The 21,527-nt window shown below is 47.7% G+C and overlaps 1 protein-coding gene across 3 annotated transcripts in view; it reads left to right on the forward strand.

The window, feature by feature from the left end:
- Positions 1-19,902, forward strand: part of nlrc3 (NLR family, CARD domain containing 3) — a 297,480-nt gene extending 277,578 nt beyond the window's left edge. For all 3 annotated transcript variants that reach the window (XM_068056728.1, XM_068056729.1, XM_068056730.1), the window contains 7 exons: positions 4,689-4,772; positions 5,970-6,053; positions 6,537-6,620; positions 11,916-11,999; positions 15,149-15,232; positions 16,207-16,290; positions 17,806-19,902. In XM_068056728.1, coding sequence (XP_067912829.1) covers positions 4,689-4,772; positions 5,970-6,053; positions 6,537-6,620; positions 11,916-11,999; positions 15,149-15,232; positions 16,207-16,290; positions 17,806-17,896 — 595 coding nt within the window. In that variant the 3' untranslated portion in view covers positions 17,897-19,902. The remainder of the gene's footprint in view (positions 1-4,688; positions 4,773-5,969; positions 6,054-6,536; positions 6,621-11,915; positions 12,000-15,148; positions 15,233-16,206; positions 16,291-17,805) is intronic.
- Positions 19,903-21,527: the final 1,625 nt, after the last annotated feature.

Raw genomic sequence — 21,527 nt, forward strand, 5'->3', positions numbered from 1 at the left:
CAGTATAATGGTACAGTAGGTGTTGCTCAGTATAATGGTGCAGTAGGTGTTGGTCAGTATAATGGTTCAGTAGGTGTTGCTCAGTATAATGGTTCAGTAGGTGTTGGTCAGTATAATGGTTCAGTAGGTGTTGGTCAGTATAATGGTTCAGAAGGTCTTGCTCAGTATAATGGTTCAGTAGGTGTTGCTCAGTATAATGGTGCAGTAGGTGTTGGTCAGTATAATGGTTCAGTAGGTGTTGCTCAGTATAATGGTTCAGTAGGTGTTGGTCAGTATAATGGTGCAGTAGGTGTTGCTCAGTATAATGGTACAGAAGGTGTTGCTCATTGTAATGGTGCAGTAGGTGTTGCTCAGTATAATGGTACAGAAGGTGTTGCTCATTGTAATGGTGCAGTAGGTGTTGCTCAGTATAATGGTTCAGTAGGTGTTGCTCAGTATAATGGTACAGAAGGTGTTGCTCATTGTAATGGTGCAGTAGGTGTTGGTCAGTGTAATGGTACAGTAGGTGTTGGTCAGTATAATGGTGCAGTAGGTGTTGGTCAGTATAATGGTTCAGTAGGTGTTGGTCAGTATAATGGTGCAGTAGGTGTTGGTCAGTATAATGGTTCAGTAGGTGTTGGTCAGTATAATGGTTCAGAAGGTGTTGCTCAGTATAATGGTTCAGTAGGTGTTGCTCAGTATAATGGTACAGAAGGTGTTGCTCAGTATAATGGTGCAGTAGGTGTTGCTCAGTATAATGGTACAGAAGGTGTTGCTCATTGTAATGGTGCAGTAGGTGTTGGTCAGTGTAATGGTACAGTAGGTGTTGGTCAGTATAATGGTGCAGTAGGTGTTGGTCAGTATAATGGTTCAGTAGGTGTTGGTCAGTATAATGGTGCAGTAGGTGTTGGTCAGTATAATGGTTCAGTAGGTGTTGGTCAGTATAATGGTTCAGAAGGTGTTGCTCAGTATAATGGTTCAGTAGGTGTTGCTCAGTATAATGGTACAGAAGGTGTTGCTCATTGTAATGGTGCAGTCGGTGTTGGTCAGTAGAATGGTTCAGTAGGTGTTGCTCAGTATAATGGTTCAGTAGGTGTTGGTCAGTATAATGGTGCAGTAGGTGTTGGTCAGTATAATGGTTCAGTAGGTGTTGGTCAGTATAATGGTTCAGAAGGTGTTGCTCATTGTAATGATGCAGTAGGTGTTGGTCAGTATAATGGTTCAGTAGGTGTTGCTCAGTATAATGGTTCAGTAGGTGTTGCTCAGTATAATGGTACAGAAGGTGTTGCTCAGTATAATGGTACAGAAGGTGTTGCTCATTGTAATGGTGCAGTAGGTGTTGGTCAGTATAATGGTTCAGTAGGTGTTGGTCAGTATAATGGTGCAGTAGGTGTTGGTCAGTATAATGGTTCAGTAGGTGTTGTTCAGTATAATGATGCAGTAGGTGTTGCTCAGTATAATGGTTCAGTAGGTGTTGGTCAGTATAATGGTTCAGTAGGTGTTGGTCAGTATAATGGTGCAGTAGGTGTTGGTCAGTATAATGGTTCAGTAGGTGTTGCTCAGTATAATGGTTCAGTAGGTGTTGCTCAGTATAATGGTTCAGTAGGTGTTGCTCAGTATAATGGTGCAGTAGGTGTTGGTCAGTATAATGGTTCAGTAGGTGTTGCTCAGTATAATGGTTCAGTAGGTGTTGCTCAGTATAATGGTGCAGTAGGTGTTGGTCAGTATAATGGTGCAGTAGGTGTTGGTCAGTATAATGGTTCAGTCGGTGTTGCTCAGTATAATGGTACAGTAGGTGTTGGTCAGTATAATGGTGCAGCAGGTGTTGCTCAGTATAATGATGCAGTAGGTGTTGGTCAGTATAATGGTTCAGTAGGTGTTGGTCAGTATAATGGTGCAGCAGGTGTTGCTCAGTATAATGATGCAGTAGGTGTTGGTCAGTATAATGGTACAGTAGGTGTTGCTCAGTATAATGGTTCAGTAGGTGTTGGTCAGTATAATGGTGCAGCAGGTGTTGCTCAGTATAATGATGCAGTAGGTGTTGGTCAGTATAATGGTTCAGTAGGTGTTGGTCAGTATAATGATGCAGTAGGTGTTGGTCAGTATAATGGTACAGTAGGTGTTGGTCAGTATAATGGTACAGTAGGTGTTGGTCAGTATAATGGTACAGTAGGTGTTGGTCAGTATAATGGTGCAGCAGGTGTTGCTCAGTATAATGATGCAGTAGGTGTTGGTCAGTATAATGGTTCAGTAGGTGTTGGTCAGTATAATGGTGCAGCAGGTGTTGCTCAGTATAATGATGCAGTAGGTGTTGGTCAGTATAATGGTTCAGTAGGTGTTGGTCAGTATAATGATGCAGTAGGTGTTGGTCAGTATAATGGTACAGTAGGTGTTGGTCAGTATAATGGTACAGTAGGTGTTGGTCAGTATAATGGTACAGTAGGTGTTGGTCAGTATAATGGTTCAGTAGGTGTTGCTCAGTATAATGGTTCAGTAGGTGTTGCTCAGTATAATGGTTCAGTAGGTGTTGCTCAGTATAATGGTACAGTAGGTGTTGCTCAGTATAATGGTTCAGTAGGTGTTGCTCAGTATAATGGTTCAGTAGGTGTTGGTCAGTATAATGGTTCAGTAGGTGTTGGTCAGTATAATGGTTCAGAAGGTCTTGCTCAGTATAATGGTTCAGTAGGTGTTGGTTAGTATAATGGTGCAGCAGGTGTTGCTCAGTATAATGGTTCAGTAGGTGTTGCTCAGTATAATGGTACAGTAGGTGTTGCTCAGTATAATGGTGCAGTAGGTGTTGGTCAGTATAATGGTTCAGTAGGTGTTGGTCAGTATAATGGTTCAGTAGGTGTTGGTCAGTATAATGGTTCAGAAGGTCTTGCTCAGTATAATGGTTCAGTAGGTGTTGCTCAGTATAATGGTGCAGTAGGTGTTGGTCAGTATAATGATTCAGTAGGTGTTGCTCAGTATAATGGTGCATTAGGTGTTGGTCAGTATCATGGTGCAGTAGGTGTTGCTCAGTATAATGATGCAGTAGGTGTTGGTCAGTATAATGGTTCAGTAGGTGTTGGTCAGTATAATGGTTCAGTAGGTGTTGGTCAGTATAATGGTTCAGTAGGTGTTGGTCAGTATAATGATGCAGTAGGTGTTGGTCAGTATAATGGTTCAGTAGGTGTTGGTCAGTATAATGATGCAGTAGGTGTTGGTCAGTATAATGGTTCAGTAGGTGTTGGTCAGTATAATGATGCAGTAGGTGTTGGTCAGTATAATGGTTCAGTAGGTGTTGGTCAGTATAATGATGCAGTAGGTGTTGGTCAGTATAATGGTTCAGTAGGTGTTGCTCAGTATAATGGTTCAGTAGGTGTTGGTCAGTATAATGGTTCAGAAGGTCTTGCTCAGTATAATGGTTCAGTAGGTGTTGGTCAGTATAATGGTTCAGTAGGTGTTAGTCAGTATAATGGTTCAGAAGGTCTTGCTCAGTATAATGGTTCAGTAGGTGTTGGTCAGTATAATGGTTCAGTAGGTGTTGGTCAGTATAATGGTTCAGAAGGTCTTGCTCAGTATAATGGTTCAGTAGGTGTTGGTCAGTATAATGGTTCAGTAGGTGTTGGTCAGTATAATGGTTCAGAAGGTCTTGCTCAGTATAATGGTTCAGTAGGTGTTGGTCAGTATAATGGTTCAGTAGGTGTTAGTCAGTATAATGGTTCAGTAGGTGTTGCTCAGTATAATGGTGCAGTAGGTGTTGGTCAGTATAATGGTTCAGAAGGTCTTGCTCAGTATAATGGTTCAGTAGGTGTTGGTCAGTATAATGGTTCAGTAGGTGTTAGTCAGTATAATGGTTCAGTAGGTGTTGCTCAGTATAATGGTGCAGTAGGTGTTGGTCAGTATAATGGTTCAGAAGGTCTTGCTCAGTATAATGGTTCAGTAGGTGTTGGTCAGTATAATGGTTCAGTAGGTGTTAGTCAGTATAATGGTTCAGTAGGTGTTGGTCAGTATAATGGTTCAGTAGGTGTTAGTCAGTATAATGGTTCAGAAGGTCTTGCTCAGTATAATGGTTCAGTAGGTGTTGGTCAGTATAATGGTTCAGTAGGTGTTGCTCAGTATAATGGTACAGTAAGTGTTTGCCAGGTCCTGTAACCCAGAGGGCACGAGTCCAAATTCCACCAGGGCAAGTAGTGAGAGTGTGTTCTATAAATCTGATATATTATGGCGTTCGAAGCAGAATGAGCTTGAAAGCTTCTGAATTGTTGTAAAAACCCGACTGGTTCCCAAAAGTCCTTCAGGGTAGGGAACCGATCCAGTCTGATCTACACAGAACTGCAGTCCCACACGACCTGCTTGAAGTGACCAAGTGACAGCCGGTTGTACAGATAATCACTGGCAAGCGGGCAAGGGCAATAAATGCAGCTTTGCCAGCATCTCCCTGGAGCAATCAGCACCTGATCCAACATCTACTGAATCTATCAGTAATAACTTTTACAAGAGAAAAATACTGTGGATGATGGAAATCTGAAATAAAAACAGAAAATGCTGCAAATACTCAGCAGTTGGGGAGAGACACAGAGTTAACAGTTCAGGTCAATGACCTTTTGTGAGAGAGTTTTTACTTCACCTCAATACTGGATTGTGCAGTCCCATCCAGAGAACCCCTTCAGGCAGATACTGGTTCTAGTATAAGGACCGTTGAATGCTCTATCTCTCATTCTCAGTTTAACAGCGAACCTGCTACATGACGAAGGAACAGCAGCCATTGCTTCAGCTATCCGAGAGAATCAGACCCTCACGTCTCTGCAGTAAGTACACGGATCTTTGCTGCACTTTTGTGATATTTCCATCTCTTTAGATTCCTCTGTGCTGCACCACATTCTTTGCCCTGATCCCAGTCACATGGCTTTTCCATTCTCTACTCAGAGGCTGAAGCACAAACAGGGCATCACTATGCTTCTGGCCAGTGTGGAATCAGTGGAGCAACCAAGAAACTGGAGAAGCACACTTGTGAACTGCAGACATTCACTACCATAACTGTGTTGATGTTTAACATTGTGAGTGCAGAATGAGTGTGTTAACAATGGTGATAATGCAGTGAGTGTGTTAATGACAATGAGTGTGTCAACTGCAGTGAGAGTGTTGAGTGAGTGTGTTGATGGCAGTGTGAGTGTTGAGTGAGTGTGTTGATGGCAGTGTGAGTGTTGAGTGAGTGTGTTGATGGCAGTGTGAGTGTTGAGTGAGTGTGTTGATGGCAGTGAGAGTGTTGAGTGAGTGTGTTGATGGCAGTGTGAGTGTTGAGTGAGTGTGTTGATGGCAGTGTGAGTGTTGAGTGAGTGTGTTGATGGCAGTGTGAGTGTTGGGTGAATGTGTTGATGGCAGTGTGAGTGTTGAGTGAGTGTGTTGATGGCAGTGTGAGTGTTGAGTGAGTGTGTTGATGGCAGTGTGAGTGTTGAGTGAGTGTGTTGATGGCAGTGTGAGTGTTGGGTGAATGTGTTGATGGCAGTGAGAGTGTTGGGTGAGTGTGTTGATGGCAGTGTGAGTGTTGAGTGAGTGTGTTGATGGCAGTGTGAGTGTTGAGTGAGTGTGTTGATGGCAGTGTGAGTGTTGGGTGAGTGTGTTGATGGCAGTGAGAGTGTTGAGTGAGTGTGTTGATGGCAGTGTGAGTGTGGAGTGTGTCTTCACTGAATGAGATATATGGTCTCTGTATCTCTGCCGCTTATTGTGTGGCCAAATTGACACAGATTTTAAAGAAATAATTATTTAAATTTGAATTTATTTTGAATAAGAGGTCATATTTATCCAATAAAGTTGGAGTCCAAACTCTGTACCCTGAAGGAGCAGAGATGGTTGTAAAGGTTTAAATAAGACAAATTGAAATTGTTTTGTGCAGTGCTTTTGGCCACTGTTTGTTTATTAAACATCTGTTGAGCTAGCTGAAGAATATGGATGTGAGAGGTGGTGGCCGTGTACCATGTAATGTCTGTCCATGTTCTCTTTTACAGTCTTCAGTGGAACTTCATCAGCTCAGAAGCTGCAAAAGCTTTAGCTCAAGCACTACAGTCAAACCACAGCATCACCACCCTTGAGTAAGTCTCTGTCTCTCTCCCGTGTTACCAGCTCCATTTTATTCACTGCTGCGCCTACACTTTTGTGAAGCTAAGGCCAGAGAGTCGCATGCTCAAGGTGAACCCCAAAATACACACCTCAGGCCATCTCTCGAGGCCTCTCCAATTCCAAGGTCTCAGTCACGAGCTAGGGCCAAGTGACACGGTCACGTCTCAGCATATGTCAGCTGCTCTGCTGCTGAGAGCCTTTTCAATGCTTCAGTCACCTTTACACTCAACCATTCTCATGCTGCCCTTGCTGTTGTCCGTGGCTCCTTGTGTGGTCGGGAGGCTGTGGAAGGAGTTAAACATGAGGATGAGAATATTAAATCTGAGCCAGTGTAGGTCAGGGTGAGGGCACAGTGAGACACCAGGATAAGAAGTACCACCCCTGCCCCTATCAGTACACTATTTACATTCCTGCTGATCCTCAGCATTAATTATTTGGATTTGTTTTATTTCCAGCCTTCAGGAAAACAATATTGGAGATGAAGGAATCATTGCTCTTTCAGCTGCACTCAAATGTAACTCGGTGCTGAGCTCCTTATAGTAAGTCTCTGTTTACTTCAGCTTTCCTGAATGGATTCAATTTCAATATCAAACTTCATCAAAGGGCGGAAATCGCATGAAGAGGACTCTAGTGTACAGGGTACAGGGTACAACCTCTGGAGCTTTGCAGAACCAGCTTAATAATGCTCAGGCTATGGTGCTTATAGTGGTAAATACTAGCAGGTAAATTCAGTGCTCTCGGGCGAGCCCTGCTCGAAGGGAGTCCAGCTTGGAGATCGGGCTACAACTAAAGGCCTGCTCAGGTCGGGAAAAAAGAACCCAACCCAAACCCGACCGAACCACAGTGGACCCGACCCGAGTCCCTCCGATATTGCCCCAAGCCCGACTCGGCCATCCCTTTACTTCCAACTGGGAAGCTCCACGAAGCTGCAGCGCATGCGCAATGACGTCATAGTGACATCACTTGTTCACTGCGCAGACTCCGTTTCGTCCCGGCCTCCCGGCTCAGATGAGTTTTTTATTTTTAATACTTAACAGCAGAGCACTTACTGTGTGTGTCCGGCCTGACCCGACCCGACTCGACCTGGACTTGGCCCGACCCGACCTGAGCCCGAAAGCCGGCCCCTGAAGCTGGACCCGACCCCAACCCGAACCCGACACATGCCATCGGGTCCCGTCGAGTTCAGGTCGGGTAGCAGGGCCTCTACCTGCTATCAATCATATTGATGATTATCCAATCTGCCCTTTCTCTGACCTCAGCTCCCCACTGGGAGAACTGAACTGCCCCCAATGTCCCATCTTTAAATGAAACGGTTACCTGCTATTGGCTGAAAGAGGATAGGTTGTATTAGTGAATGGGTAGGCATCATGAAATCACACCGTGTTTACTACAGATCACGGCGATCTGAGCTTCATCATTTTGACATACACCTTGGGGGGATCTGTAGGATTTTGATTGCTGGAATCGGATCTGTTTCAGGGAGTGGCTCTGTGGTGGGTCATTTCCCGGTTTTGGAAAACATTAGAATTTGAATTGGTTTCACAATCTTGCCCCTCCCACCCCCCCCTCGCCCATGGAGCAAAACAGGAGGAAGTGCAGCTCAGGTCTCTGAGGGTTTAACAGGTCAGATAGCCATCACCCTCGGTGTAAATTCACCAACCCACCCAGTGTGGGACTGAACCCTGCAGGTTAGACTATCGTAGAATCATATAGCACAGAAGGAGTCCATTCAGACCATTGTGCCTGTACCGGATCTTTGAAAGAGTTATCCAATGAATCTCAGTTCTCCGGTTCATTCCCCACCAATGAATCTCAGTTCCCCGGTTCATTCCCCACCAATGAATCTCAGTTCCCCGATTCTTTCCCCACCAATGAATCTCAGTTCCCCGATTCTTTCCCCACCAATGAATCTCAGTTCCCCGATTCTTTCCCCACCAATGAATCTCAGTTCCCCGATTCTTTCCCCACCAATGAATCTCAGTTCTCCGGTTCATTCCCCACCAATGAATCTCAGTTCTCCGGTTCATTCCCCACCAATGAATCTCAGTTCCCCGATTCATTCCCCACCAGTGAATCTCAGTTCCCCGATTCATTCCCCACCAGTGAATCTCAGTTCCCGGGTTCATTCCCCACCAATGAATCTCAGTTCCCCGGTTCATTCCCCACCAATGAATCTCAGTTCTCCGGTTCTTTCCCCACCAATGAATCTCAGTTCCCCGGTTCATTCCCCACCAATGAATCTCAGTTCCCCGGTTCATTCCCCACCAATGAATCTCAGTTCCCCGGTTCATTCCCCACCAATGAATCTCAGTTCCCCGGTTCTTTCCCCACCAATGAATCTCAGTTCCCCGGTTCATTCCCCACCAATGAATCTCAGTTCCCCGGTTCATTCCCCACCAATGAATCTCAGTTCCCCGATTCATTCCCCACCAGTGAATCTCAGTTCCCCGATTCATTCCCCACCAATGAATCTCAGTTCCCCGGTTCTTTCCCCACCAATGAATCTCAGTTCCCCGGTTCATTCCCCACCAATGAATCTCAGTTCCCCGATTCATTCCCCACCAGTGAATCTCAGTTCCCCGATTCATTCCCCACCAATGAATCTCAGTTCCCGGTTCTTTCCCCACCAATGAATCTCAGTTCCCGGTTCTTTCCCCACCAATGAATCTCAGTTCCCGGTTCTTTCCCCACCAATGAATCTCAGTTCCCCGGTTCTTTCCCCACCAATGAATCTCAGTTCCCGGTTCTTTCCCCACCAATGAATCTCAGTTCCCGGTTCTTTCCCCACCAATGAATCTCAGTTCTCCGGTTCTTTCCCACCAATGAATCTCAGTTCCCCGATTCTTTCCCAACCAATGAATCTCAGTTCCCCGGTTCTTTCCCCACCAATGAATCTCAGTTCCCGGTTCTTTCCCCACCAATGAATCTCAGTTCCCGGTTCTTTCCCCACCAATGAATCTCAGTTCCCGGTTCTTTCCCCACCAATGAATCTCAGTTCCCCGGTTCTTTCCCCACCAATGAATCTCAGTTCCCGGTTCTTTCCCCACCAATGAATCTCAGTTCCCGGTTCTTTCCCCACCAATGAATCTCAGTTCTCCGGTTCTTTCCCACCAATGAATCTCAGTTCCCCGATTCTTTCCCAACCAATGAATCTCAGTTCTCCGGTTCTTTCCCAACCAATGAATCTCAGTTCTCCGGTTCTTTCCCACCAATGAATCTCAGTTCCCCGATTCTTTCCCAACCAATGAATCTCAGTTCTCCGGTTCATTCCCCACCAATGAATCTCAGTTCTCCGGTTCATTCCCCATTGCCCTGCAGATTTTTCCTATTCAAGTATTTACCCAACTCTTCTTTTGAAAGTTACTATTGAATCTGCTTCCACCGTCCTTTCAGGCAGCGCGTTGCAGATCACAACAACTCGCTGTGTAAAACAAATTCTGTACCTCACCCCGATTCTTTTGCCAGTTGTCTTAATCTGTGTCACTGGTTACTGATTGTCCTGCTAGTGGAAACAGTTTCTCTTCATTTACTCTATCAAAAACCTTCATCATTTTGAACACTTTCATCAAATCTGCTCTTAATCTTCTCTGTTCTAAGGAGAACAACCCCAGCTTCTCCAGTCAGGGAAAATCAGGGGAAAAAATCAACAGGCATTTGGAGAGGTTTGAGTTAATTAAGGATAGCCAGCATGGATTTATAAAAGGCAGATCATGTTTGACTAATCTAATTGAATTTTTTGATAAAGTAATTGAGAAGGTCGTTGAAGAGAATGCAGTGGATGTTGTTTATGTGGATTTTAAGAAAGTGTTTGATAAAGTATCACATAAAAGGCTGGTTAACAAAACTGAGGCTCGTGGAATAGGAGGGTCAGTGTCCAACTGGATAAAAAAATTGGCTAATGGACAGAAAACAGTGAGTTGTGGTAACTGGTTATTTTTCAGACTGAAGGATGACAGCCAGTGGATGTTCCCCAAGGATTAGTGCGAGGGCCACTGCTTTTTTTGATACATACAAATGATTTGGATATTGGAATACAGAGTAAAATTTCAAAATTTACCAATGACACCATATTTGGAGGAGTGGCAAACAGTGAGGATGATGTGAACCACCTGCAACAGGGCATAGATAGGCTAGCGGAATAAGCAGAGAGGTGGCAGATGGAATTTAATACTGAGAAGTGTGAGGTGATGCATTTTGGCAAAAGGGATAGGGTGAGGTAATATATACTTAATGGCACAGTTCTAAAGAGTGTGCAGGAACCGAGGGACCTGGGGGTGCATGTGCATCAATCCTTGAAGATGGCAGGACATATGAAGAGAGTGGTTAGTAAAGCATACGGGATCTTGGGCTTCATAAATAGAGGCAATGAGTACAAAAGCAGGGAAGTTATGCTGAACCTTTATAAAGCTCTGTTAGGCCCCAACTAGAGTATTATGTCCAGTTTTAATCACCACACTTAAGGAAGGATGTGAGGGTCCTTTAGAGGGTGCAGAGGAGATTTACCAGAATGGTTCCAGGGATGGGGGATTTTAGTTGCAAGGTTAGGCTGGAAAAACTGGGGTTGTTCTCTTTAGAACAAAGGAGATTGAGGGGAGATTTGGTAGGAACACAGGAGCAGGAGTAGGCCATTCAGCCCATCGAGTCTACTCCGCCATTCAATACAATCATGGCCGATCAGCCACTTCAATGCCTTTTTCCCATTGTATCCCTATATCCCCTTATTTCATTGGTATTTAGATATCTGTCAATCTCTGCTTTAAACATACTGAATGACTGAGGTTCTACAACTTTCTGGGGTAGAGAATTCCAAAAATTCACAACCCTCTGAGTAAAGAACTTTCTCCTCATCTCTGTCCTAAATGGCTTCCCCCTTATTTTGAAATGGTGTCCCCTGGTTCTAGACTCCCCAACCAGGGGAAACATCTTAGCTGCATCTACCCTGCCTATCCCTTTAAGTATTTTGTAGGTTTCAATGAGATCACCTCTCATTCTTCGAAACCCGAGAGAATACAGACCCAGTTTCCCCAAACTCTCTTCTTAGGACAGTCCCACCATCCTGGGAACAAGTCTGGTGAACCTTTGTTGCACTCCCTCTATGGTAATAATATCCTTCCTAAAGTAAGGGGACCAAAACTGAGGTGTATGATTATCACAGGTGTAGATAAGTTAGACAAGGAGAACTGTTCCCATTAGCTGATGGTACAAGGACTAGGGGACACAGATAGAAGGTTTTGGGCAAGAGATGTGGGGGGAATATGAGAAAGAACTTTTTTATGCAGTGAGTGGTAATGAGCTGGAACTCGCAGCCCACAAGGGTGGTGGGAGCAGAGACGATGAATGATTTCCAAAGGAAATTGGATGGGCACTTGAAAGAAATAAACTTGCAGAGCTCCAGGGATACAGCTTGGGAATGGGACTGACTGAACAGCTCCGCAGGGAGCTGGCATGAGCTCGATGGGCCGAATGACCTCCTTCTGTGCCATAAATGACTCTGCACATAACTGTCCTCAATCTCCAGGTGAGGTGTGGATCGGCTCCTTGTAATATGTTTAATTTATATACGGGTCAGATTATATGTTACATTCGATTTGAATTTGGTCTAGGAAGGAATGTTGCGTCCCTGATTGTATCACGTTCCAGTGACATCACTGTGAAATGGTTGCCACGGTGACAACCAATCCCAGTTGTGATGTCATTGAAATTGGAACTTTCCTGGAGCTGATACCACGTGTGGGGAGCGTGTACCTCACCAGCGCTGTGATGTGTCCTGTGATCGCACTATGTATTGAGAAATATGAGCCCAGGCTGTCATTAATTGATCCCATTTATTCCAGCCTGCAGGGAACGTCAGTGGGTGTGCGAGGAGCCAAGGCCTTGGCTGATGCCTTACTGGTGAATAACAGCCTGACCACTCTGGAGTGAGTACAGTTGCTGAAAGCGCTGAATGTTGGCACTCCCCTACACAGATAGGGCCGTTCACTGTCTGCTGTACAACAGCTGGTCACAGCCTGGCTAGGGCACTGAGTCCAATTGCAGCCACTGGATTGCAGGAAGGGGATAACTGCTTCGAGAGGGTTTGAGGATCAGGAATTTAAATCATGATGGAAGGTTCAGGAAGTTGCCTCATTTTCTTTGGAAACTTGGAGATGGTAGACTGGAAGTTTTGGAGATGATGATGGGACTGATCAAGGGGAATTGAGCAGTGCTGAAGGGTTCAAATCCCAGAGGAATCTAAGATGAAGATGGGAAGTTGTTGGGGGTGGGGAGCATGCAGTTATGGAATAAATTCCTGTTGAATCCAATACAATATTTGGGGTCATGAAATAATTAAATATGTTTCTGGAAAATGAAGGGACTGGGGGATATGGAGAGAAGGTGGGACTGGGGGGATATGGAGAGAAGGTGCGACTGGGGGGATATGGAGAGAAGGTGGGACTGGGGGGATATGGAGAGAAGGTGGGACTGGGGGGATATGGAGAGAAGGTGGGACTGGGGGGATATGGAGAGAAGGTGGGACTGGGGGGATATGGAGAGAAGGTGGGACTGGGGGGATATGGAGAGAAGGTGGGACTGGGGGGATATGGAGAGAAGGTGGGACTGGGGGGATATGGAGAGAAGGTGGGACTGGGGGGATATGGAGAGAAGGTGGGACTGGGGGGATATGGAGAGAAGGTGGGACTGGGGGGATATGGAGAGAAGGTGGGACTGGGGGGATATGGAGAGAAGGTGCGACTGGGGGGATATGGAGAGAAGGTGCGACTGGGGGGATATGGAGAGAAGGTGGGACTGGGGGGATATGGAGAGAAGGTGGGACTGGGGGGATATGGAGAGAAGGTGGGACTGGGGGGATACGGAGAGAAGGTGGGACTGGGGGATACGGAGGGAAGGTGGGACTGGGGGATACGGAGGGAAGGTGGGACTGGGGGATATGGAGGGAAGGTGGGACTGGGGGATATGGAGGGAAGGTGGGACTGGGGGATATGGAGGGAAGGTGGGATTGGGGGATATGGAGGGAAGGTGGGTGTTATGACTTCAGTGAGACCATTAACGTTGAAACACAAGATATGAACTTCTCAGGCCAATTTAAAGAATTACATGATGAGATTTCACGTTTTAAGACTTTTATTATAATAACTAAACTCTCTCTCTCTATCTCTCTCCATCTCTGTCCACCTCCCTCCCTCCCTCTCTCGCTCTCTCTATCTCTCCACCTCCCTCTCCCCTTCCCCCTCTCTCTCTCTCTCTCTCTCTCTCTCTCTCCCATAAGGCTGCCATCGCTGGTCTTTTGTCTTCCTTACAGACTGCAAATTTCTCCCAAGTCTGTAGAATTTATCCAGAAAAACTACGTATCAGGAAAGGATGAACAGGCTGGATCTCTCTTCTCTTGGAAAAAGGCTGAGAGGTTGATCTAATTCAGGACTTTAAAATTATGAAAGGTTTTGATAGAGCGGGTACAGAGAGAATGTTTCCACTTGTGGGGAGGAGCATAACTAGAGACATCAATATAAAATAGTCACCAAGAAACTAAATAGGGAATTCAGAAGAAACTTCTTTACCCAGAGAGTGGTGAGAATGTGGAACTCACTATTACAGGGAGTGGTTGAAGTGAATAGTTTCCACTTAAATGCATTTATACTAGACAAGCAGATGGAGGGAGAAGGGAATAGAAGGCTATGATAATAGATTTAGATAAGGAAAGACAGGAGGAGGCTCGAGTGGACCATAAATGCCAGCATGGACTGAGTGGGCCGAATAGCCTGTGTCTATGCTGTATATCCGATGTAGTTGGGGTTGAGGGGATATGGAAGAACATAGATCAGCCCTCCCCAAGTTTATCCTAGAGTTCTACTAGCAGCTCATCACATTTGTCGTTAAAGTGTGTGTGCCTGTGTTTGAGAGGGGGCTGTGTGTGAGGGAGGGGAGGGGAGGGGGGGGGGGAGTGTGCGAGGTGGGGGTTGGAGGATGTGGGGGGAAGTGTGAGGGGGGGTGGGGGGTTGTGTGAGGGGGGGTGGATGTGGGGGGAGGGGTGAGGTGGGGGGTTGTGTGAGGGGGGGTGGATGTGTGGGGTGGGGTGTTGTGTGAGGGGGGGTGGATGTGGGGGGTGGTGTGAGGGGGGGTGGATGTGGGGGGTGGTGTGAGGGGGGGTGGATGTGTGGGGTGGGGGGGTTGTGTGAGGGGGGGGTGGATGTGTGGGGTGGGGGGTTGTGTGAGCGGGGTGGATGTGTGGGGTGGGGGGTTGTGTGAGGGGGGGTGGATGTGGGGGGTGGGGGGTTGTGTGAGCGGGGTGGATGTGTGGGGTGGGGTGTTGTGTGAGGGGGGGGTGGATGTGTGGGGTGGGGGGCGTTGTGTGAGGGGGGGGTGGATGTGTGGGGTGTGGGGGTTGTGTGAGGGGGGGTGGATGTGTGGGGTGGGGGGTTGTGTGAGGGGGTGGATGTGGGAGGTGGATGTGTGGGGTTCTGTGAGGGGGGGTGGATGTGTGGGGTGGGGGGTTGTGTGAGCGGGGTGGATGTGTGGGGTGGGGGGTTGTGTGAGGGGGGGGTGGATGTGTGGGGTGGGGGGTTGTGTGAGGGGGGGTGGATGTGGGGGAGGAGTGTGAGGGGGGGAGTGGATGTGGGGGGGAATGTGAGGGGGGGTGGTTGGGGGGGGGTGTGGATGTGGGTGGAGGGGTGGGGGGGTTGCGTGAGGGGGGGGTGGATGTGGGGGGAGAGTGTGAGGGGGGGGAGTGGATGTGGGGGGGAATGTGATGGGGGTGGATGGGGGGGGTGGATGTGGGGGGGGTGGTGGATGTGGGTGGAGGGGTGGGGGGTTGTGTGAGGGGGGGTGGATGTGGGGGGGGGGGAGTGTGAGGGGGGGGAGTGGATGTGGGGGGGAATGTGATGGGGGTGGATGGGGGGGGTGGATGTGGGGGGGGTGGTGGATGTGGGTGGAGGGGTGGGGGGTTGTGTGAGGGGGGTGGATGTGGGGGGAGGGGAGGGGAGGGGTGGGGTGGGGGGTTGTGTGAAAAGGCTGTGTGAGCTCTGACAGTTGCCCAGTCCCTGTGAGCTGAACGTGTTTTTGTCTTTTTCAGTCTCCGAGGGAACACGGTGGGCGTGGCCGGGGTGAAGGCAATTGCCACTGGTCTGAAAGTGAACAGCAGCCTCCAGACTCTCAAGTAAGTCCATCATTCACACTTCACAGTTTAATCTGCGTCCTTGGAAATGTGTTTAAAGAACTTAAATTAATTGCAATCATTCAGATGTTATCAACAGTAAAGGGAGTTTACAAGGTTGTGTTAGGCAGTAGATCCAGCAGAGTGGGGGATGGCTACTGCAATACTGGGCAGTGACCAAGAGACAGACACTTATCTGCTCCACACACAGGGCAGAGATGGTTGTTATATCGGCAAACAGGATGAAAGGCCAAGACACCTCTGCTCTTTGAATAGTGCCCGGGGATTCTGAGGGTCAGTACTGCACTGAAGTCCCAGCCAGGATTCTGTGCTCAAGTCAAGCTGACAATTACACTACCTTGTGGGTGATGCTGGGGATATTTATTTCTCAATGCCTAGTCATCCTGAGGGCAGTTAACAGTCGACTTAATAGTGTGGGGCTGGAGTCACATGAAGGCCAGATAGAGTAAAAGCAGCAGTTCCCTTCCCCGGAAGGGCATTAGGGAACCAGTTGGATTTTTACAACAACCCAACAACTTTGTGGTCACTTTACTGACACCAAACCACAAATGAGGTGATTTCTAGAATCCAGTTTCACTGCTGGTCGGATTTGAACCCTTGACCTGCGGCTGCTGGAAAGAGAAAAGGAGAGCTGATGTTTTGGGATCAGATCGCAGTTCCTGATTGGCTCCTGTATCTTCCCAGAATTCTCTTTTTGACATGTTGAGTTGGAGGAATTTTATGACGGGCAATGGGAATAATCTATGGCAGTGGCATTGATCCTTGACCCAGGATGTGGAGTCACTTCCACTCGGAGCAAAGTAAACCTGGAAATCTTGGTCTTAAATCCAATCTTGTCAGTTTGGCTCTGAGATGAGTGATGCTTTGTGAGCTTTGCCATTGAGCAGCCAATTGGAATGCTCCTTTGCTCATTCTCTTGAACAAATAATTCAGTTTCCACATTTGCTATTTTGCAGCCTTCAAGAAAATTCCTTGGGTCTGGATGGGGCGATGTGCATTGCAATTGCTCTGAAATACAACCACAGTCTCAGCCACATCAAGTAAGTGTCTTCCTTTGCACTTGTTCTGGCCCATTTCACAGTTTGCTTTGTTCCTCTGCCATTCTCCAGGTCCCCACACAGTAGCTAAATAATAAAGTTAACCCCAAAGATAACAGGGGTGACTCACTAGTAACCCAACCACCCACTGCACCTGTGAAGTGGTTGGTATTTGTCTTGGTGCCGTTGGCAGCTGACTCCATGTGAGAGTATCACCAACATCAGGGCCAACAGGACATTTAAATAATCAGACACCGTCAGACTACGTGCTGAGGTTCTATCTGTCCCCAGTGTTGCGAAGGATGAGCCTGGTCACATTGCTGCGGAACGCTCCATCCAGTTGGACCGTGCCGTACCACCTATCCTTCGTGGGAAGGTTTCTGTGGAAAAACACCTTTGACCACCAATCCATCAGGCAATGGTCTGCACGGAATGTCCTCAAGGCCCTATGGGAAAAGGAGATGGTGGATCCTGTCGGATGGTTCCCCGAGCAGACTGCCAAAGTCATTTGGCGGAATGCCTCATCGCCAGAACTTTCAAACAAGCACCAAGATGTAGCTTGGCTGGTGGTGAGAAGAGCCCTCGCCATCAGATCCTTCCTGCATGCCTGAAGTCTCACGCCCTCTGCACAATGCCCTCGAGGTGGCTGTGGTGGGGAACAGATGATTGCCCACCTCCTCCTGGAATGTGTCTTTGCAAAGCAGGTGTGGAAAGAGATGCAGTGGTTTTTGTCGAGGTTCATCCCAAGCAGCTCTGTGACACAGGAGTCTGTGCTCTACGGGCTGTTCCCAGGGACGAGATAAACATCAACTGCTGCTGGAGGACCATCAATTCGGTGAAAGACGCCCTTTGGTCTGCCCGAAACTTGCTGGTCTTCCAGCGCAAAGAGCTGTCCACGACCGAGTGTTGCGGACTGGTACATTCCAAGGTCCAGGACTACGTGCTGAGGGACGCATTAAAGCTTGGGGCAGCCGCAGCAAAGGCTCAATGGGGAAAGACCACTGTGTAAGGTCCCCCCACCAAGCTGAACTGAGGGGCTGGATCCATGGAAAACCCCTCGAACGGTATCCGGGAAATATTTGTTTGCTGTAAAATATACATGGCAGGTAAAATGAAATGGAAGGGTTGTGAGGCAACTCACTCCTGTATTGAAGGAAACTGATCTCCTTTGCAATCTTTGAATTGTCTGACTTGGTGCTGTTTGGAACTGTTTTGTAATGTATTTTTTACAGATTTTTATGAATAAAGTATATTTTGGAAATAAAAAAAATAATCAGACACCAACCTGTCAGACCTCCTGTTTCGTTGGTGTGACGGGGTGCAATTTTGAGCACAGACATACTTGTGACAGTAACAATGTGATGACATCTGATTGGTCAATGCTCCCTCTGCCTGTCACTTGGTCTGAAGTCTGTTCTGTGATGATTAGAAGGTTTTCTTCCCCTTCCCGATGCACCCCAAATACTAAACAGCACAACGCTATGACATTTCATCCCATTGGCTCTTTTTCTCTTACAGTCTCCAGGGCAACAGGATTGGAGAATCAGGGGCAAAGGTCATCGCTGCTGAAATCAGAAGCAAATCTCCGCACTGCGTTGTTGAAATATGAACCAAGTAGAGTCTGGACTGGAACCCACAGCAGCATTGACAGGCTCAGAGTGTCTCCTTCATTCTAAAATTCACACCATCCCACTCAAATGCGTCATACACTTTAAACTTCCCACTGGACAGCCCACGGGGTCTCTCAGGCTTGTACTAGGTGTGGTGACTTCCCCATTCCCCCCTTGGCCCCTATGCCCCAGCAGGACAACAGTTCTTTTTCTTACTGCAGTTATTGGGTTGCAATGTCAGGATGTTCCCACTCTCAGGAGTAGGTGACACACAGCAGTGGCTGTATGTGGGGACTGAACACTCAATCTACTTTAAATCCAATCCCTGTGAAAAGCCTGACCCAGCACTGTACCGAACGCAGACTGACCCAGCACTGTACCGAACGCAGACTGACCCAGCACTGTACCGAACGCAGACTGACTCAGCACTGTAGCGAACGCAGATTAACCCAGCACTGTACCGAACAGAATGACCCAGCACTGTACCGAACGCAGACTGACCCAGCACTGTACCGAAGGCAGACTGACTCAGCACTGTAGCGAACGCAGATTAACCCAGCACTGTACAGAACAGAATGACCCAGCACTGTACCGAACGCAGACTGACCCAGCACTGTACCGAAGGCAGACTGACTCAGCACTGTAGCGAACGCAGATTAACCCAGCACTGTACAGAACAGAATGACCCAGCACTGTACCGAACGCAGACTGGCCCAGCACTGTACCGAACGCAGACTGACCCAGCACTTTACCGAACGCAGACTGACCCAGGTCTGTACCAAAGGCAGACTGACCCAGCACTGTACCAAAGGCAGACTGGCCCAGCACTGTACCGAACGCAGACTGACCCAGCACTGTACCGAACGCAGACTGACCCAGGTCTGTACCAAAGGCAGACTGACCCAGCACTGTACCGAACGCAGACTGACCCAGCACTGTACCGAACGCAGACTGACCCAGCACTGTACAGAACGCAGACTGACCCAGCACTGTACCGAACGCAGACTGACCCAGCACTGTAGCGAACGCAGATTAACCCAGCACTGTACAGAACAGAATGACCCAGCACTGTACAGAACAGAATGACCCAGCACTGTACCGAATGCAGACTGACTCAGCACTGTACAGAACAGAATGACCCAGCACTGTACAGAACAGAATGACCCAGCACTGTACCGAATGCAGACTGACTCAGCACTGTAGCGAACGCAGATTAACCCAGCACTGTACAGAACAGAATGACCCAGCACTGTACAGAACAGAATGACCCAGCACTGTACCGAATGCAGACTGACTCAGCACTGTACAGAACAGAATGACCCAGCACTGTACAGAACAGAATGACCCAGCACTGTACCGAATGCAGACTGACTCAGCACTGTAGCGAACGCAGATTAACCCAGCACTGTACAGAACAGAATGACCCAGCAATGTACAGAACAGAATGACCCAGCACTGTACCGAATGCAGACTGACTCAGCACTGTAGCGAACGCAGATTAACCCAGCACTGTACAGAACAGAATGACCCAGCACTGTACAGAACAGAATGACCCAGCACTGTACCGAATGCAGACTGACTCAGCACTGTAGCGAACGCAGATTAACCCAGCACTGTACAGAACAGAATGACCCAGCACTGTACCGAACGCAGACTGACCCAGCACTGTACAGAACGCAGACTGACCCAGCACTGTACCGAACGCAGACTGACCCAGCACTGTACAGAACGCAGACTGACCCAGCACTGTACCGAACGCAGACTGACCCAGCACTGTACAGAACGCAGACTGAGCCAGCACTGTACCGAACGCAGAGTGACCCAGCACTGTACAGAACGCAGAGTGACCCAGCACTGTACAGAACACAGACTGAGCCAGCACTGTACAGAACGCAGACTGACCCAGCACTGTACAGAACGCAGAGTGACCCAGCACTGTACAGAACGCAGACTGAGCCAGCACTGTACCGAACGCAGACTGACCCAGCACTGTACCGAACGCAGACTGACCCAGCACTGCACCGAACGCAGACTGACCCAGCACTGCACCGAACGCAGACTGACCCAGCACTGTACCGAACGCAGACTGACCCAGCACTGTACCGAACGCAGACTGACCCAGCACTGTACAGAACACAGACTGACCCAGCACTGTACGCCCAGCACACGAGAAGTCGTTGGTGGATCGGATCAGGGAAAACCCTAAGGCTTTCTATAGGTATATCAGGAATAAAAGAATGACTAGAGTTAGATTAGGGCCAATCAAGGATAGTAGTGGGAAGTTGTGTGTGGAATCAGAGGAGGTAGGGGAAGCGTTAAATGAATATTTTTCGTCAGTATTTACAGTAGAGAAAGAAAATGTTGTCGAGGAGAATACTGAGATTCAGACTACTAGGCTAGATGGGATTGAGGTTCACAAGGAGGAGGTGTTAGCAATTTTGGAAAGTGTGAAAATAGATAAGTCCCCTGGGCCAGATGGGATTTATCCTAGGATTCTCTGGGAAGCCAGGGAGGAGATTGCAGAGCCTTTGTCCTTGATCTTTATGTCGTCATTGTCGACAGGAATAGTGCCGGAAGACTGGAGGATAGCAAATGTTGTCCCCTTGTTCAAGAAGGGGAGTAGAGACAGCCCTGGTAATTATAGACCTGTGAGCCTTACTTCGGTTGTGAGTAAAATGTTGGAAAAGGTTATAAGAGACAGGATTTATAATCATCTTGAAAAGAATAAGTTCATTAGCGATAGTCAGCACGGTTTTGTGAAGGGTAGGTCGTGCCTCACAAACCTTATTGAGTTTTTCGAGAAGGTGACCAAACAGGTGGATGAGGGTAAAGCAGTGGATGTGGTGTATATGGATTTCAGTAAGGCGTTTGATAAGGTTCCCCACGGTAGGCTATTGCAGAAAATACGGAAGTATGGGGTTGAAGGTGATTTAGAGCTTTGGATCAGAAATTGGCTAGCTGAAAGAAGACAGAGGGTGGTGGTTGATGGCAAATGTTCATCCTGGAGTTTAGTTACTAGTGGTGTACATCAAGGATCTGTTTTGGGGCCACTGCTGTTTGTCATTTTTATAAATGACCTGGAAGAGGGTGTAGAAGGGTAGGTTAGTAAATTTGCGGATGACACGAATGTCGGTGGAGTTGTGGATAGTGCCGAAGGATGTTGTAGGGTACAGAGGGACATAGATAGGCTGCAGAGCTGGGCTGAGAGATAGCAAATGGAGTTTAATGCGGAAAAGTGTGAGGTGATTCACTTTGGAAGGAGTAACAGGAATGCAGAGTACTGGGCTAATGGGAAGATTCTTGGTAGTGTAGATGAACAGAGAGATCTTGGTGTCCAGGTACATAAATCCCTGAAAGTTGCTACCCAGGTTAATAGGGCTGTTAAGAAGGCATATGGTGTGTTAGCTTTTATTAGTAGGGGGATCGAGTTTCGGAGCCACGAGGTCATGCTGCAGCTGTACAAAACTCTGGTGAGGCCGCACCTGGAGTATTGCGTGCAGTTCTGGTCACCGCATTATAGGAAGGATGTGGAAGCTTTGGAAAGGGTGCAGAGGAGATTTACTAGGATGTTGCCTGGTATGGAGGGAAGGTCTTACGAGGAAAGGCTGAGGGACTTGAGGTTGTTTTTGT

This window comes from Heterodontus francisci, chromosome 24, assembly GCF_036365525.1.
Source record: "Heterodontus francisci isolate sHetFra1 chromosome 24, sHetFra1.hap1, whole genome shotgun sequence".
NCBI classification, from domain to species: domain Eukaryota; kingdom Metazoa; phylum Chordata; class Chondrichthyes; order Heterodontiformes; family Heterodontidae; genus Heterodontus; species Heterodontus francisci.